Source organism: Salvelinus fontinalis, chromosome 28, assembly GCF_029448725.1.
Source record: "Salvelinus fontinalis isolate EN_2023a chromosome 28, ASM2944872v1, whole genome shotgun sequence".
Lineage (NCBI taxonomy): Eukaryota > Metazoa > Chordata > Actinopteri > Salmoniformes > Salmonidae > Salvelinus > Salvelinus fontinalis.
The window spans coordinates 36,039,989-36,059,326 of NC_074692.1; the positions used below are offsets into that span (position 1 = coordinate 36,039,989).

A 19,338-nucleotide genomic window follows, 5' to 3' on the forward strand; every position below is an offset into this window, starting at 1 on the left:
AGCTTTCTAATCCTGTTTCAATAGTCACTTTTACTAGAGCAGGTCTGCTCTGCCTGTGTGTCTGACAGTAGCTTACAGTAGCTTCACTGTGTGTGTGTGTGTGTGTGGTCACCAAGCCTGGTCATTATGTTCCCATACAGTATTCACATGCTAAAATATTGATTGAGCTATCAGCTATGACCCCCAACGTTGAACTGAGTCTGCAATAACCTGTTCAAGTGGAATTCAACTAGGACACAGTGGTTTTTCCGTAGACTTAGATAATAACAGGGGTTCCTCATGAGGTTGGAAAAGTTAAGTGCTGACGGTTCACTAAAACACCCTTTGTCCCATTGGTGGACATCGTGATGTCTGTGAAGAGAAACCTTGATACCTTCGAGTTTCAAAGACAATAATCATGGTATAGTTAAACCTAAAATACAGTAGTTATTTAGTTAGCCAAACCTAAAATACAGTAGTTATTTAGTTAGTTGAACCTAAAATACAGTAGTTATTTAGTTAGTTGAACCTAAAATACAGTAGTTATTTAGTTAGTTAAACCTAAAATACTGTAACGACTGTCTAGTTCTTCCTCCTCCTCGGACGAGGAGAGAAGGATCGGAGGACCAAAATGCAGCGGGTTGTGAATACATAATGATTTATTGACAGACGAAGACGAAACACGAAGAACACTTGAAATGATTACAAAATAACAAAACGAAAACGTAGACAGACCTGAACTATGAGAACTTACATGTAACACGAAGAACGCACGAACAGGTACAGACTACAACAAACGAACAAACAAACCGAAACAGTCCCGTGTGGTGCACAGACACGGAAGACAATCACCCACAAACAAACAGTGTGAACAGCCTACCTTTATATGATTCTCAATCAGAGGAAAAGTCAAACACCTGTCTCTGATTGAGAACCATATAAGGCTAATTACCAACCACCTAACCATAGAAACACAAAACATAGAATGCCCACCCCAACTCACGCCCTGACCAACTAAACACATACAAAAATAGCATAAAACAGGTCAGGAACGTGACAAATACAGTAGTTATTTAGTTAGTTAAACCTAAAATACAGTAGTTATTTAGTTAGCCAAACCTAAAATACAGTAGTTATTTAGTTAGCCAAACCTAAAATACAGCAGTTATTTAGTTAGCCAAACCTAAAATACAGCAGTTATTTAGTTAGCCAAACCTAAAATACAGCAGTTATTTAGTTAGCCAAACCTAAAATACAGTAGTTATTTAGTTAGTTGAACCTAAAATACAGTAGTTATTTAGTTAGCCAAACCTAAAATACAGTGGTTGCCACAACATTTAAAGATCATATCTTCAGTTCAACAAGTCAATAAAAACTGTAACTTTGTTTTCTATTGTACATTTTTATTGTAAATTCCCTTTTTTTATTACAAAATATATGTGCATTATTGACTAAAGAAGTATAATGCTCAGATCAGATCTCCACATTCGCCATTAGAAATGTGGACAAACCAGCAGTCTGTGACTCACACAATCAACCATGAATGGTTTCCCTTTCCCCACCGTTTCTGACCATCCAAAGACATGGGTTTGAAACAGAACATAGTGTACATACTGTCGCTCGTTACACAGGAGGCGGCATCCATTTTTATGAGTGGCAGACATTTGAAGTCAAACCGGTTAGTTGTCTTGCGTGTACAGTCAATGCCACTTGTTCACATTGTTCTTTTCCACAGTAACAACGGCCCATCTACCTACTAAAGCCAACGTCATCGCTTATTATAGCACCTTCATCTGCATACACACCAGTGTCTCTCGAACCTTAACAAGTGCTAAATGTCTCTTTACATTTTCTCCCTAGCATTACACACTGTTTACAACTCAAGTTCTTATAAGAGAAATAGGCTAAAGCTTTGTTTTTAGGGAATTACTTTTTCTAGGTTACGAAGGCTGTATTTGGCAATTAAAACAATTTGCAAGTACATTAATCAAGACGTTTGGGTATACTTTTTTCACATTTACAATCTCCAGCTTTCGTTGAATGTCGTTGTTTCTTTGAAGACATTTGCCAATCTATAATTTGAGTTCTGTTACGGTACCCAGCCTGGGTGCCAGTCTGGTTCTGCTCTCTTGCCAACTCCGTATGGAATTGTCATGCTAAACATGCTTGGCTTGGCAATGACAATACAGTTAGACAAGAGCACAAACAGATCTGGGACCAGGCTAACAGAACTCTACACCGTTGTGTCACACTTCTGCTGTGGCTATACTCAACTCTTAGCTACCCAGTAAAATGCTTCGGGCATCGAACTTTCAACCCAAGCGTAATAAAAAAACAAAGCCTGGTGCTAACATATACATGTCAGTGATGAGTAAGTCTTCATAGTCAACTGCTTTAAAGTAAAAAATAAAAAGTTCATTCACGATACAAAAATACTCCAGAGAAGAGTCTCAGAGAGAAAATCTGTCTGATTTCAGACGTTGTGTTTCCACTTTCCAGCACAATGAGGCATGGTGATAAGTACACTGATGTTAGAGGAGGAGAACACAGTGGATCACAGTATGTTTTAAAAAACATGATGAAATAGTGTTAAATATGCAATATGTATCTGTGTTTCTGTCCAGACATGATGCTTCTTGTTCTTGGCTTTGTCCAAAATGGCATCCTATTTCCTTTTTTAGTGCCCTTTCTTTTGACTAGAGCCCTATCAATGTGAACAAGGTGCCATTTGGGACTTAGCCCTTCTATTGTGCTGGGAAGAGAAGTCCTCGGTTCTGTTGGGTTGGTCTCAGGCTCTCTCTCTCTCTCCTCTCTATACCCCAACAGCCAGAGAACCATGATGATCCATAACATCTCAAGATGCCTTCTTGGTACAGGTACCTGGGGTTGTTTCCTGCAGGTTTACCTTGGACCTGTAGAAAATAATTAACAAACTCGACATCATAAACATGACAGAAAGTATTGATACATTTAAGCTATAGTGCATTCGGAAAGTATTCAGACCCCTTCACTTTCTCCATATTTTGTTATGTTATTTTGTTTTGTCTTCTTCTGAAATGTATTAAATTAATCTACACACAATACCCCATAATGAAGTTGAGAGGATCTGCAGAGAAGAATGGGAGAAACTCCCCAAATACAGGTGTGCCAAGCTTGTAGCGTCATACACAAGAAGATTCAAGGCTGTAATCGCTGCTAAAGGCGCTTCAACAAAATACTGAGTAAAGGGTCTGATGTAACTGTCATATTTAATTTTTTAAATATTTTTATATAAATTTGCAAAATTTCAATGTATGTTTTTGCATGGTCATTATGGGGTATTGTTTGCAGATTGATGAGGGGACGTAACGCAACAAAATGTGGAAAAAGTTAAGAGGTCTGAATACTTTCCCAAGGCGCTGTAGAGTGGAGATCTGACACGCTTTTATCTACTTCAATTAAAACCATTTGTATCGCTACATCTCCACAGACCGCTCGTCACACTATCCCTAACCCTCACCTGTTGTGGGTCATGTGACTCTTGACGAGGTGCCCGGCGGCGAGGGCAGCCATGAGCGACAGCTCACCGGCCAACACCGTGCCACACACCACCCTGGCCAGCTGCCTGGCGTTCTCCCCAGGGCACTCCTGACTAGCACCTTGTACGCCCAGCATCTACAGCAACACAGTGGGAGTGGAATCACATGAAGACATTGAGGGGCAGGCCAACCATCTCACACTCACTGATTGGACAGTGATCTTCTGCAGCAGACACAACTATTTACTGATTGGACAGTGATCTTCTGCAGCAGACACAACTATTTACTGATTGGACAGTGATCTTCTGCAGCAGACACAACTATTTACTGATTGGACAGTGATTTTCTGTAGCAGACACAACTATTTACTGATTGGACAGTGATCTTCTGTAGCAGACACAACTATTTACTGATTGGACAGTGATCTTCTGCAGCAGACACAACTATTTACTGATTGGACAGTGATCTTCTGCAGCAGACACAACTATTTACTGATTGGACAGTGATCTTCTGCAGCAGACACAACTATTTACTGATTGGACAGTGATTTTCTGTAGCAGACACAACTATTTACTGATTGGACAGTGATCTTCTGTAGCAGACACAACTATTTACTGATTGGACAGTGATCTTCTGCAGCAGACACAACTATTTACTGTGTGTTTATGTATTTAGGTAGAGCTTTTAATGTTTTGCTTATACGTTTCACACATTATTCATAGATAAATGTATGTCTGCTATGAGGTTCTTTTATGGAATGTAACACTCATGTACACAATACATTAATATTCCAATCTATATAATATTGTAGTCTAGTCTAGATACTGTTGTGTGTGTGTGTGTGTTCCTACCTGCAGACAGGCTTGCTGTGGTGCCAGGATGGTTCCTCCTCCTACAGTACCCAGCTCTATGGAAGGCATGGTACAGCTGATGTAGAGGTCTTCTCCTGTAGGCCCTGACGTCTCCATCAGAGTGATGCAGTTACTGCTACCCACCGTCTGGGCTGGGTCCTAAAAGAGATAGGTGACTCGGTTAGTGCCCCGACGAAAAGTTTGTTACCTTATGGACTTGTTTCCTGGACCCAGATTACACATATTCCACATATTCATATTTAAAAGCATTTATAGGGCAGGTTTCCCGGACCCAGATTTAGCCTAGTCCTAACACATTAAACATAGCTTTATAGTTCAGGACTAAAAAGCTATGTTAATATCTCCATGTACATTATGTAACAAAATACATGTACAATTCTTCCTACTTTAAACATTTATCCAATGAGGCTAAACTATCCCCGTTTGAAAAGACAGATCCTGTTCTTCTTTTACCTGGCCACAGGCGATGTAGATGGCCGCAACTAGGTTGGCTGCGTGGGCATTGTAGCCACCGATGCTTCCAGCCATGGCTGATCCTACTAGGTTCTTGTTAATGTTGACATCAACCAGGGCTTCCGTGCTGGTCTTCAACACCTGGTAGATAGACAGGGAATATACACTCAAGACATAGAAACACAAAGCATAGATCGGCTCGGACATAGAAACACGGTGCATAGATCGGCTCGGACATAGAACCACGGTGCATAGATCGGCTCGGACATAGAAACACGGTGCATAGATCGGCTCGGACATAGAAACACGGTGCATAGATCGGCTCGGACATAGAAACACAGTGCGTAGATCGGCTCGGACATGGGTCAAATACATAATGTCAAATATTTGAGCTTTGCTTGATGTAGTTTGACTGGTTCAATAGAACCAATGGAATTTCCCATAGAGTGCAAACTCTTAGCTAAATTAAGCACACCTCAAATACTTTCAAATACGACATATGTATTTGCCCTAGGTCTGGAATGACGATCAATATTACATTTTGAATGAAAAAAAGAAAACAAAAGAAAAAAAGCTTGAACTGTATAAAGTGGTGTACCTCTCTGACCACTTTAGCTGGGATGGTGGCCTCGCACACAGCAGACTTTCCCCGGCCCTCGATCCAGTTGATGGCTGCAGGCTTCTTGTCGGTGCAGTAGTTCCCACTGACTGCCAGAACCACCAGCTCAGGATACTGCTCCTGTAACCTGGCCAGAGCCTGCTCTGTTCCCTGACGAGATAGAGAGACAATGCTGGTTACACACAGAGCAACACACACACACACACACACACACACACACACACACACACACACACACACACAGGACATATACAGAGCAACACACACCGGGAGACAATAACCAGCTAATTAACATGACACATGATAGTCACACACATTACATGTCTAACACACACATTTGCTCGCAGTATGCACGCACACCTTAGAGATCATGTTCATTCCCATGGCGTCTCCTGTTCTGGACTGGAAGCGGATGTAAAGGTTTCTACCAGCGAGACCAATCATGAGCTTCTGCAGACGAGCAAACCTGGAAACACAACCAAAAGACGAGGCCATCAGTCTTCTCTCTTCACAACTGTTTTCAAATGTTGACCATAGAAATAGAACATATAGAGTGGACCGAGCTATAAAATAATTACATTTCTATCATATAAATATATATATATATATATATATTTCTATATAACAGACTCCACCACACTCTATATAACAGACTCCACCCACATTCTATATAACAGATTCCACATATCAGACTCCACCCACATTCTATATAACAGACTCCACCTATATTCTATTTCTATAACTGAGACACTCCTCCTCAATATCCCCTAAATCTAAAGTATTTTTATTCCAGACAGTTTGACCTCTGACCTGCTGGTGTGGTCGAAGGCGTCCTTGATGGCCTGGAATCCGTCGGTGCTCTCCAGCCAGCCCTTGACCTCTGCAGCCAGGCAGGCCGACGGGCACCTAATCACAGGACCCCGGGTCATCCCGTCCGCCAGGATACGACTGCTGGCACCACCACCCAACTGGGGGAGAGGAGAGGGGGCAAAGGTTAAGGAAAGGTCAGGGTGGTCATAGACTGGATACAGCTACTTCACTGAAATATTCCTAGTAGTACTGTTTAATATATACTTCCATATGTAGTTACTGGTATACAGTACTTCTACCATTGTCTAGTGCAGTATGCTGTATTACAGTATATAACACTGTAACTCACGGAGATAGCACGACAGCCCCGGTTGGTGCTAGCCACCAGGCAGCCTTCTGTGGTCGCCATGGGGACCTGGAACTGCTTCCCATCGAGGTGAAGAGGCCCGGCCACGCCTACTGGAATGGGCATGTATCCAATCACATTCTCACAGCAGGTCCCCATCACCTGGCAACCAAAACATCAACAAAGATTGTTTTTCAGTTTCCATCAACGTTACATCGTGTACTGTATGTGTGGTGGTTATGCAAATACAAACAAATAACTGAATGACTGTTTTGTGCATCAAGCATTGATGTCTTAATGCCCTTTGGGTGTACATCCTGTATCAATAACACAACAACTTCAGACAAAAGCCTAGAAATCCTCACCTTAGAGTAGTCGTAGTCTAGGTATGGCAGAGAGGAGAGGGCAGAGGAGTTGGGGAGCTTGGAGGAGATCATGTGTCTCCGGATGGATACCCCTCTCTCTGGTCTCTCCATCATGGCCTCCAGCTTGTAGGAAGGGATGTGTTTAGAGTTGACCAGAACCACCACCTCATCATCGCTCAGGAATCGGGCTCCCATCTATGGAGGACACACAGAGACTTTGTCAACTCAAATACTAACACACACACACTCTGTGTACAGCAGTATGCAATGAAACCCAATGAACCGCATGTATAAAGCACTTTTTAAACAGTCTCGAGTATTATACAATGCAATGGATCTTGGTGATAAGAAATGTATGTAATAACATTGAAAAATCTGAATTATTCAGAAACCGTGGCCAAGTGGTCTTTCTGCGTGCAAACATTTAAAGTTACAGTACAGTGACATCTGGGTAACAAACATTACAGCACGTGTAGCTAAAGTCACCCGATCTACCTGTGACCTATCGTCTGACGGTCACCCGATCTACCTGTGACCTATCGTCTGACGGTCACCCGATCTACCTGTGACCTATCGTCTGACGGTCACCCGATCTACCTGTGACCTATCGTCTGACGGTCACCCGATCTACCTGTGACCTATCGTCTGACGGTCACCCGATCTACCTGTGACCTATCGTCTGACGGTCACCCGATCTACCTGTGACCTATCGTCTGACGGTAACCCGATCTACCTGTGACCTATCGTCTGACGGTCACCCGATCTACCTGTGACCTATCGTCTGACGGTCACCCGATCTACCTGTGACCTATCGTCTGACGGTCACCCGATCTACCTGTGACCTATCGTCTGACGGTCACCCGATCTACCTGTGACCTATCGTCTGACGGTCACCCGATCTACCTGTGACCTATCGTCTGACGGTCACCCGATCTACCTGTGACCTATCGTCTGACGGTCACCCGATCTACCTGTGACCTATCGTCTGACGGTCTCCTGATCAACCTGTGACCTATCGTCTGACGGTCACCCGATCTACCTGTGACCTATCGTCTGACGGTCACCCGATCTACCTGTGACCTATCGTCTGACGGTCACCTGATCTACCTGTGACCTATCGTCTGACGGTCACCTGATCTACCTGTGACCTATCGTCTGACGGTCACCCGATCTACCTGTGACCTATCGTCTGACGGTCACCCGATCTACCTGTGACCTATCGTCTGACGGTAACCCGATCTACCTGTGACCTATCGTCTGACGGTCACCCGATCTACCTGTGACCTATCGTCTGACGGTCACCCGATCTACCTGTGACCTATCGTCTGACGGTCACCCGATTTACCTGTGACCTATCGCCTGACGGTCACCCGATTTACCTGTGACCTATCGTCTGACGGTCACCCGATCTACCTGTGACCCATCGTCTGACGGTCACCCGATCTACCTGTGACCCATCGTCTGACGGTCACCTGATCTACCTGTGACCTATCGTCTGACGGTCACCTGATCTACCTGTGACCTATCGTCTGACGGTCACCTGATCTACCTGTGACCTATCGTCTGACGGTCACCTGATCTACCTGTGACCTATCGTCTGACGGTCACCTGATCTACCTGTGACCTATCGTCTGACGGTCACCTGATCTACCTGTGACTCCATCGTCTGACGGTCACCTGATCTACCTGTGACTCCATCGTCTGACGGTAACCTGATCTACCTGTGACCTATCGTCTGACGGTCACCTGATCTACCTGTGACCCATCGTCTGACGGTCACCTGATCTACCTGTGACCCATCGTCTGACTGATCTATTTAAGATCTAGATCTTAAATCTAAAATTATTTGATTTAACTGTCATGTGACATTAGTATAAAAAAAAAAATTAAAATTATCATATCTCACACATGACAGACGGACACTCGTGACAGTTGTGGTTTTCAATTGTACAGTTCTGACTCAGTGGCGATGGGTCACAGGTAGGTCAGGTGACCTGATCTACCTCTGATAGATGTGGTAAAGAGGTCCAAAACATTGGAAATGCCATGGAAACAAGTGGGGTAAAGATACTGAGTGGGAAACATCCCAAATCTCCTCATTGCCCCCCACAACGTTAAAATAGGAGGACGGGCTCATTGTAATGGCTGGAAAGGAACCTCTATGTTCTCTCCCCACCAGCCTCCACTGGGTCACAGGTAGATCAGGTGAGCGTCCGACGATGGAGTCACTGAATGTACGTCCTCTATTACTGTCCTGCTCTAATAGGTTGAGCCTAAGTGAATGAGTAAAGTGAGTTAAGCTCATTAGGGATATAGTTAAACCCATCGACCATAGCAAGGGGTTGTTACTGCACAGACATACAATACTCCTACAGGTGGACACCATAGAAACTGTCGTTGGATTGACATTGTGAAACAGGGGATCAGTTCTGCATTACATTTCATTACATTACATTTCAGTCCATCTTATCCAGAGTGACTTATCATACATAATACAGTCCATTCTGCACTGAAAATGACTGTAATTGACCATAGCCCTGGTTGTAAACGGTGTGTGTGTATGTGAGTGTGCGTGCGTGCATGTGCATGTGGACTATGTACGTGTACATCCCACCATACCTCAGGGTTTTTCAGGATGGTCAGGCACTCCTCCAATGGTCTGGGGTCTGAGGGTAGGCTGGGCTGAGAGGGTTCTGCTCTGGGGCACTCCGCCTGGCTCTCTCTCTCCTCCTCCATAGAGCCCAGACGGAAGGTGGGCTGGGGTTCGGTGGTCGGGGTAGGCAGCGGCCGGATCACCTCGGCTAGGGTGAGGAGGGAGGGGGGAGGAGGGAGAGGGGAGGAGGGGAGGAGGGGGAAAAAGAGGGACGGAAAGGAACGATAATTAAGTTAACCAACGGGTTCAGAGCAAAGCCCTAAAGGCTGAGAGAGTTTCACCTTGTTGAGATCTACTCTAGAGCTAGACAGCACCGTAAGGAATGTATTGATGCAGGAAAGAGGTCAATGGAACTCGACCAAAACAAATGGTTTTGCCATGGAAACGGCTGGGGGAAAGATCCTGAATCTCCTCATTGCACCCCAGCAGAATTAACCTACATTTGGCTACTGTATATATGTGTACTTAACGCTATGATGGGATAAAAACCGGAGTATAATGCTGTATAGATGTCAACCTCAATACATGTTCATGTTATCGTCACCAATCAACTGCATTAGTTAAAAACGACTGACTACCTCCATCGATTTCTGTATGCTAGCTACGCTACCAGCTTATACGAATGCATTTCTCATCAACGCATTTCTCGCAGTCCTTTCCAGACCACCACTGTACACCACGTCTTGTTCCTCCCTGCCGTACCTCTCTCCTCCTTGGTGGCCTCAGCCAGGGCGGGGGGTGTGGGGGTGGCGGTCCTGAGGGGGGATTTGGGGGGGCGGGGAGGGGCAACCTCCTTCCTGCAGCACTGGTCTGTGCTCCAGCGGGGAGCACGGTCGGGCCCCTGGGACAGGGGGCTCTTCAGAGACAGGGTAGACTCATGCTCTACTTGTTCAAAGAAGATATACTTGACGGCCAGCAGCAGGGCCAGACCCAGACAGATCACCTGCTCTATATCCATGCTGGCCAACCTGGGGACACAACCGACGGAGGGAGAACAAGAATAAAACAACAGATTAAATAACAGAAGAGAATATTGGATTGTACTTTAATAAATGTCACATACATTTACATTTCACTGTTGAAACTGATTGGTCAAGTCACAGTCCAGGGGTGGAATCAATTCCATTTAAATTTCGTCATTTCCAGAAGTGAATAAAAATTCCAGGTAGAACTCACCTTGACATGTAGAACTGCCAGAGGGGTCTCTCGGGGTCGATCCTCTTGGGTAAATGGTTGTCCAGGGACATGGAGTCCACCTGGGAGACGTCCAGGTTGGAGTTGAGGGAGAGAGGGTCGGCGATCCAACGGCTGTGGGCGTGCACCATTACCAGGCCCAGAGACTGGAGAGCAAACAGCAACGTTAACACACACACACACACACACACACACACACACACACACACACACACACACACACACACACACACACACACACACACACACACACACACACACACACACACACACACACACACACACACACACACACAGGTGTAGTCTTACCATGATCATCTTGACTCTCTGGGTGACAGGGTTGGGCTTGTTATCCTCCTCTTCCTCCATCACGCGGGAGAAGTGGCCCAGCTGCCAGATGGGGTGACCCTCCTGACTCTCCCTGGACAGCTGAAGAGAGAACACACACACACAGGTCAGTATCCACACACACACAAGTCAGAATATACACACACACACACACACACACACACACACGTCAGAATATATACACACACACACACACACACACACACACACACAACCTGTCATAGGCACTGAGTCTGTCTCAGTGTTGCTTAAAGGCATTTAGTGTCTGTCTCAGTGTTGCTTAAAGGCATTTAGTGTTTGTCTCATTTAAAGGCATTTAGTGTTTGTCTCAGTGTTGCTAAAAGGCAATTAGTGTTTGTCTCATTATAAGGCATTTAGTGTTTGTCTCATCTAAAGGCATTTAGTGTCTGTCTCATCATGTTGCTTGAAGGAATTTAGTGTCGGTCTCATCATGTTGCTTAAAGGAATTTAGTGTCTGTCTCATCATGTTGCTTAAAGGCATTTAGTGTCGGTCTCATCATGTTGCTTAAAGGCATTTGGTCTAGATTTCTACTCATGCTATGGCTCTTCTTTCCTTCCACATCTCTCATTTTACACCCATTTCATTTGACATGTGTGTGTGTGTTTGTGGATGTGTGTGTGTGTGTGTGTGTGTGTGTGTGTGTGTGTGTGTGTGTGTGTGTGTGTGTGTGTGTGTGTGTGTGTGTGTGTGTGTGGATGTGGATGTGTGTGTGGATGTGTGTGTGTGTGTGTGTGTGTGTGTGTGTGTGTGTGTGTGTGTGTGTGTGTGTGTGTATGTGTGTGCGTGTGTGGGTGTGTGTGTCTGTGTGAGTCTGTGTGGCTGTTTGTGTGTGTGGCTGTGTGTATCTGTGTGTGTGTCTGTGTGTGTGTGTCCGTGTGTGTTTGTGGATGTGTGTGTGAGTCTGTGTGGCTGTGTGTGTGTATTTGTGGATGCGTGTGTGTCTGTGTGTCTGTGTGTCTGTGTGTCTGTGTGTCTGTGTGTGTGTGTGTGTGTGTGTGTGTGTGTGTGTGTGTGTGTGTGTGTGTGTGTTAACCCTTACCTCTAGGACCAGGGAGACGCAGGCAGGGAAGAACGTCATGAAGACAAAGTAGTTGGCCAGGACAGACATGCAGCCAAAACAACACATGATCTCCAACTGTCGTACACCTGGAAGATCAATCAGTCCATCAACCAATCAAACCTGGAATACTGCATCCAAAATTATATTATATTCCCTGTACAGCCAACTCTGGTCAAATTTACTACACTATATATGGACTCTGGTGCTCCATGCTCCCTTCCATACCTGACATGGTGCCCACCCCGATCACCAGGCATTCCACCAGGGCATCCAGAGTGAACGTGGGCCCCAGGACTGCCATGCCACGGGCGATGTTGTCGCGCACCTCGTCCTGTTACACAGGGAATCAATTCATTAATACATTTATCAAAACGGATTTATGAAACCTTTAAAGCCTTTTCAACACGGGTCACTACTACAGAGTGTCGCTATCACAACAAAAAAATGTGTTACAAAAAGCATATAACAGCTGTATAATAACAAAATAACGTATTGTATATTACTACTGTTTCCACGGGGAGTATGAAGTGACATGTACCTGTGAGTTAGAGCTGAGTGCGTACTTGGCGAGAGCGCATGCTTTGGAGAGGTCGATTAGAAGCAGGAAGAAAGGTAAGGCCTCACTGGAGAACAACATGAACGACTGTGTGTGAGACTCAAACATTTTCTGAAGAGCTACAGTAGTACTGAACGGAGCACAACAGTAGATGGCAACAGGAAACCCTCTCTCTGTCTCTCCTCTATAGTAATTAGACAAATGGTTAAATAACCTCCATTACAAATCTTGGTGATATTACAGTAGGCCAACTAATCCAACACTAAAGAGGAAAATTGAGGCTCAGAGTGTATTAACATGTCTTATAACATAAACCACTTATCAGATGTTTTTATCCAAAGAGACTCATACATTCACTGAAAAACAGTATAGAGCCTCCTGTAACCGTGTCTAAACATGGAGCAATGTGTGGATGCTTGGGAACAGTCAACATACAACATCAATAGTGACAGAAACATTGTGTATTGCACTGTTCTATGGGTTTACTTACTTGAGGCCAGTGAGCTCTTTATCCAGGAAGTGAATCACGACAGTACTGAATACGAAGCTGGAGAATATGGTGAATAGTCCAGCGATACCTAAAAACAAAGTTGATATTGTAAGAAATGCAACTGGTTGGATTCAAATGTACAGTATATATTTAAGTAATGCCTGGGGGAAGGGGGGGGGGGGGGGTGTTATACTCTGCAACGCGGAGTGACTGGACACAGGCCTTAGCCGTGATATATTGGCCACATACCACAAACCTTATTGCTATTATAAACAGGTTACCATTGTAATTAGAACAGTAAACAAGTCGTTTTGTGTCATACCTGTGGTATATTGTCTCATATAACACGGCTTTCAGCCAGTCAGCATCTAGGGCTTGAACGACCCGTTTATAATACAGTATATTTAACTGAATATTGCTTGCCCTGAATGACAATGCTTGCCTAGAATATATTTTGATATCGTAATATATTTCACTTTAGATTAACACGCTACATTTACATTACTTTAAAGTGTAAGTGTAAAGTTTACAGTACATAGTATTTACAGTATCTTTACAGTATAAACAAATGCTGACCTAGAATATATTTTATCCTAGAATATATTTTATGTCACTTGCAAGATTCATTTGACCGTGTATTTTACAGTATATTTTACAGTATATTTACAGGATTTTTTACAGTAAATGCTCACCAAGAATATATTTGGAACCTAGTTGCCGTAGATTTTGGAACTGGAAGTAGATGTACACGATGGCTATGCACCGTGTGATGGTCAGAATGATGATGTCACTGCTTAGAACCAGCTGAAAGCGAGGCAGAGACAACATAATCAATGAAATAAGTCAATCATAAAAGTCTTCTTTTTTTTTAAAATCACTAAAGGAAACGCTGATGATTAACTCAAGGAACTAAAAGTACTATGAACAGAAAGTAGGCCTAACTACTGTATGTTGTAAAATAGACAAGTTGATGGACGTGTAAAACATGTGACCCATGAAAAATGCACTTTAAATCAAATGTATTTGACTCAAGTTAAAATGGCATTCTCATGTACCGTGAACAAGCTACCTTTTGTTAGTTGTCCTACTTGTACTCAATGAAGAGTAGCGTGTACGTACCGTCCAAACCATATATGGTAACCAGGTGAAAGTGTACAGTACAGTATAGGCCCCTGGGCTAGGTTGCTAGGAGCCCTTGTAGCCTCGATAGTTCTTATAAGTTATAGTTTAAGAATGTCCCGATACGGTGCAGAGACGACAAAGGCCTTCACTCCTCCTCCCACCCCCCTCACCCCTTTACCCCTCTATGCCTCAACCCTTTCCTTCTCCCCCATATTAAATCCATCCCTCCTAGCTCTGTTCCTCCCTTCTTACATAAGTCTATGGCTCTATGAGGCGGCAGGTAGCCTATCGGTTAAGAGCGATTCAGACAGTAACTGAAAGGTTGCTGGTTAGAATGCTCGAGCTGGCAAGGTGGAAAAATCTGCCTCGCTGCCCTTGAGCAAGGCAGTTAACCCCAAACAACAACTGCTCCCCGGGTGCCGATGACATCAATTAAGGCAGCCCCCCCTCTCTGATTCAGAGGGGTTGGGTTAAATGCGGAAGACACATTTCAGTTGAATACACTTGGTTTTTGAAACTGACTAGGTATCCCCTCCAGCACCCCCCCCACAGTATTATCCATCCATCCGGGTTCCGTACCTCCTCCATTTTGGGGCAGTCGTAGTTCCAGCCACATATCTGGTCGTTGCCGGTGAACATGTTCATGGACATCATGCAGATGGTGAGGGTGACAGTGCCTACGATCACCTCCCAGGGGTGGGAGGCCACCAGCATGCCGTGCATACGGAACAGACCAGTCAGCATGGTGGGGCTGGGGTTGGGGGACGGTGAATGTGCTTTAGAAAAAGACAAAAAGAAAGACTGATACTCCCAGCACTCCAACTCTGACAGAGGCAACAGAGAGTGGCATCCTAGAAGAGAAGAGTAGTATTTTGTTTTGTGGCAACCTATGTACGAGATCAAATACTAACAGTACTAAAGCTTAGTGTCGAAATGTTTAAAGTCACTGAGAGGATAGAAACACCAACAGCAATGTTGACAAATGACCAGAAAAATAGCTAGTATTTTTATTTTATTTTGGACCGCAGTGTCCCTTCAACTTTATAGGGTAGTCATCTATTAGTTGAACTGATGTGCTCTTTCATCTTTGTACTGTGGTGACGATGACAAAGCCAACAGAGGAGGAAGACTTCCTGGAAGGGAGAGAGTAGAGTAACCCATACAGAAACACTGACTCAAACCAGGGTGGAGACCAGACCGAGCCCATTTGTCAAAAATCACAGAACGGTGCTACTTTCCAAGTTCCCAATTCGCCTACTCATGAACAAGAAATGAAGTCTGAGATAGTTTCAGAGTCAGACACGTGGTTACACTACATATGTGAGTCAAATACAGTAGCCTATATTAGCTAATTATTATTAGCCTTTATTGGTCATACAACAATAGGCTGTATCTGATGTAGTATCTCAATCACACACACTGACTGGACAGATTGGACATTTGTTTACGGAAAAAAAACATCAGCTGAGTTTCAGCCACTCTATTTACTATACCAAATATTCTCATATATACACCGAAACCTTTCTTTACAATTTGTGTAGTGTACTATACACTTACACTGCCTATATACCTATAGGGTACTGACTGTATGGTGTCGTGATGCATAGGAGAGGACAGGGATTAAGCTATCTACGCTTTCTGATGATGCAAGAGGAATTTAGGAAATACTTGTCCATCTTTAAGTTCAGTTTAAAAAAAATAGGCAATTCTCTGGAAGCTATGAGTGAACAATATGTTGAAGTCCAAAGCAGAAACATGACAAATTAAACCTTTACGATTTCAATAAGATGTAAAAAAAATAAAAAATAAAATAAACAGTATCACAACCTTGATCAACAAGTTTATAAAACACAGCATTAACCAAAATAAACTGATTTTTATAATGTATAATAAGGTTTACAGCAAGTTTCACCAGAGCGACTTATGACGTTGACTGAACGAGTCAGCGGCAGACACACCTTAGAAACCGGCTGGCAGCATCAACCAATAAGAAAGGGACGCTAATGGCCTCATCATAGGCATCATCATGGATGCAATTCAAACATCATCCGACCATGACAGAGCGAGAACAGTCGCTGTCTATCATCGCTAACTAAAAATGTAAGAAACACCAGCCACAGCAAATACAGTAGGCTATACGGAGACAGCTCTATCTGCTGTAGCTATACTATATTATAGTCTGGGCTACAAGGAGTCGGCTCTATCTGCTGTAGCTATACTATAGTATAGTCTGGGCTACAAGGAGTCGGCTCTATCTGCTGTAGCTATACTATAGTATAGTCTGGGCTACAAGGAGACGGCTCTATCTGCTGTAGCTATACTATATTATAGTCTGGGCTACAAGGAGACGGCTCTATCTGCTGTAGCTATACTATAGTATAGTCTGGGCTACAAGGAGACAGTTATATCTATCCTACAAAAAACGGTATCGTATTCGGTACTAGAGCGAGCGTTCTAAAGGGGTGTGCTACAAATGCAAGATAACGAATGTTGTAGTCTGTGCATGCATTTTCTGACCAACAAACCATGTATTGCAAAACATATCGTAGGCTTAGTGATAGCGGCGTTTGATACCGGTAATACCGGTGTTAGGTTTTTAACATATTAATTACATAATGTCTCTACTGCTAATAGAGGGGAAGATGGCAGCCATATCTATGTCACTGACTGCCTGTGTGTGCAATCCCAGAATTTGCTAAACAACCCTTAGAAATAGGTGCGAAAAAAACGATCCAGCGGAAATATTGGGCACAAGTCCACACAGGTGTAAATATCTAGCATGTTCAATAGGATCGGAGACTGCTTACCTGTGTCAGAAAGTCTCAAAGACAGCTAAATGGATACAGTTAAAAGCCGATGTCAACCCTCGCTTAAAACCGATCGTCTTTGCTTTAAATCCCGGTTTCTGTCTGAAGATGAATTTGAGCCCGAGTACAGATTAGCCTATACAGTGTGCATATTTTTATTGATACAATAAATAATTTACATGCACACAAGCTCCCAAATGGTCGTGCTCGCTTGAGAGACAGCTTTCGGGCTGAGACAACAGAGCGGGCTTCCTACTGTATGAGCGTGGAGAGATGGCATGGGATTGCGTCATCCGATACATTAGCCAATCGCATCGGAGATTTTCTCCACGAACGCTTTGGGCACGCCTCGTTTCCAAGGCGACGGTCCTTAGGGGCGTGTCCAGAGGGGGGACGCGTGATCTCACCACTGGCGCTCGGGCCAATTTCTGCGAGGACTAGGAAACAGGCAGTGGCTACAGGCGGTGCGATTCAGCATCATTGGACGTTCCCTTTCAATTGGTGTGGCATTTTGATTTCAAACGTGATGCAAAGAAAGAGCACACGTTTTTCGTGTAAAGTTAATCATTAAAATTAGTCGATTTTTTTATTACTTTGAAGAATTTTTTTTATTTGAAAATGTCAAGGTCAAAACTGTGTAAAAAGCCTTGACCTGCTATAGCCTAGTGCTTCTTTATTCCGATCTAAAATATATAATATATATATATATATATATATATATATATATATATGTTTTATTGTCATATAAATCGGATAGGTGCAGTGAAATGTGTTGTTTTACATGGTCAGCCATAGTAGTAAGGTGCCCCTGGAGCAAATTAGGGATAAGTGCCTTGCTCAAGGACACATCGACAGACTTTTATCTAAGTCGCTTCACAATGTCTATGGGTGGATTATTGAATGACCCTGGCATATAGGCCATAGTGATTAAGGATTCCAAACCTCTCAGACTTAAATGTTTAGCCCTACAATAGATGATGTATTAGTAATGAATGGTTAAAAAGCCTATAGCCTATGTATTTCAGTGCTATCTTCGCGGAATTTAAACCTTTCCGACCCGATCATGGACCTAGTCGGATACATCATTTGTTAATTTATTTCTGCAAATAATAAACCTATATTTTTTTCGTTCATTTGCATTAGGTAAATTGTTTCCGATTCATGGAAACGTTGGCTACTATACCTGCATTGTAACATTTTATTTAAACAAAATAAATATTTTCCAGTGTTTTGCCTTATTTTATTAATTTCAGTTGAGTTTTCATACGAGTTTATCAATAAATTGGTGGTATTGTCACTCATACTCTGTTGCTAAGGAGTTATGTATTAGATTAGAACATTTCATAATAAAGCAGTTGTCAAAAAACTTGGTCCAGGAGAGCAGGTGACAGACATTATATAATATGGGCTGATGGTTTATTACACACACACGCACCTCTGGTTCAACTGATATTTATTTAACTCTTCCTAGCCTGAGGTAGGAAGGTGTAGGCTACTATGCTGGCCTGGAACAAAGACTTTCACCTCTCTTAATAAACCGGTGTGGTTTTGTTAAACACTGCTTTTAAGATAAAATTGTTTTGGTGACCACTAGTTTTGATTGGAGGCTGAGTGAGTGCCACTGCCAAGTCAGGCTCAATCTCAGAGTTTTTCAAATGTAGGCCTAATATTATATTTGGCGCAATCTTTTCCCTGCCATGGGAATACAAGGGATACTGTTGTAGCCTACTCAGTCTGCTACGCCCTCTTGTGGCAGAAAAAAAAGTCTTTCCACTTTTCTTCAACTTGGCAAGGAACGCCCACCAGGAACGCCCTAGAGACAGTCTGCAGTCACACATTTTCTCTTTCGCGCGCTAATCTCATCAATTACTAATGCAAACTAGTAACGTCGACGTGGCTGGCTAGCTAGATGTAAATATTGACAATTTACCACACATGTTATGGAGACAAGTTGTTTCTCTGATATCGACAATGAGTCGGCGTCAATTGTAGATGATTCTGAAGGAGAAGAAGAAAAAAATCTTTACCTGGACAGGTTTGGACACTTTTAGCTAGGTAGCTAAATTAGCTACCGACACTTTTAGCTAGCTAACGTTGTTAGTTGGATAACTTCTAGCAAACCCC

The 19,338-nt window shown here is 43.4% G+C and overlaps 2 protein-coding genes across 3 annotated transcripts in view; one reads left to right on the plus strand and one right to left on the minus strand.

The window, feature by feature from the left end:
- Window positions 1-1,361: 1,361 nt before the first annotated feature.
- On the minus strand, window positions 1,362-17,467 carry hmgcra (3-hydroxy-3-methylglutaryl-CoA reductase a). Its single transcript, XM_055887601.1, has 20 exons — window positions 17,215-17,467; window positions 14,987-15,183; window positions 13,978-14,089; window positions 13,286-13,373; window positions 12,778-12,862; window positions 12,465-12,570; window positions 12,219-12,325; window positions 11,119-11,238; window positions 10,792-10,955; window positions 10,318-10,583; window positions 9,582-9,763; window positions 6,963-7,157; window positions 6,601-6,759; window positions 6,252-6,409; window positions 5,802-5,907; window positions 5,421-5,591; window positions 4,823-4,963; window positions 4,349-4,507; window positions 3,479-3,633; window positions 1,362-2,891 (listed from the first exon to the last, which is right to left on the minus strand). Exons 2-20 carry the CDS (start codon window positions 15,149-15,151, stop codon window positions 2,834-2,836), a joined length of 2,697 nt encoding a protein of 898 aa, XP_055743576.1. The 5' UTR covers window positions 15,152-15,183; window positions 17,215-17,467; the 3' UTR covers window positions 1,362-2,833.
- Window positions 16,367-19,338, plus strand: part of LOC129826645 (uncharacterized) — a 53,223-nt gene continuing 50,251 nt past the window's right edge. The window contains exon 1 of one of the 2 annotated variants that reach the window (XM_055887599.1): window positions 16,367-16,507. Coding sequence is in view for 1 of the 2 variants with exons in the window: in XM_055887598.1 (XP_055743573.1) it covers window positions 19,155-19,249 (95 nt within the window). In the remaining variant the exon portion in view is untranslated. Of the gene's footprint in view, window positions 16,508-19,095; window positions 19,250-19,338 lie in introns of those variants that run through there. The other variant, XM_055887598.1, reaches the window with a different exon arrangement.

Coding starts and splice junctions, on each gene's coding strand:
- hmgcra (XM_055887601.1), bottom strand. CDS start 15,151: ATGCTGACTGGTCTGTTCCGTATGCACGGCATGCTGGTGGCCTCCCAC. Junction 10,956..11,118: donor AGAGAGTCAAGATGATCATG/GTAAGACTACAC, acceptor TTTGCTCTCCAG/TCTCTGGGCCTGGTAATGGT. Junction 4,508..4,822: donor TCTACATCGCCTGTGGCCAG/GTAAAAGAAGAA, acceptor TATCTCTTTTAG/GACCCAGCCCAGACGGTGGG.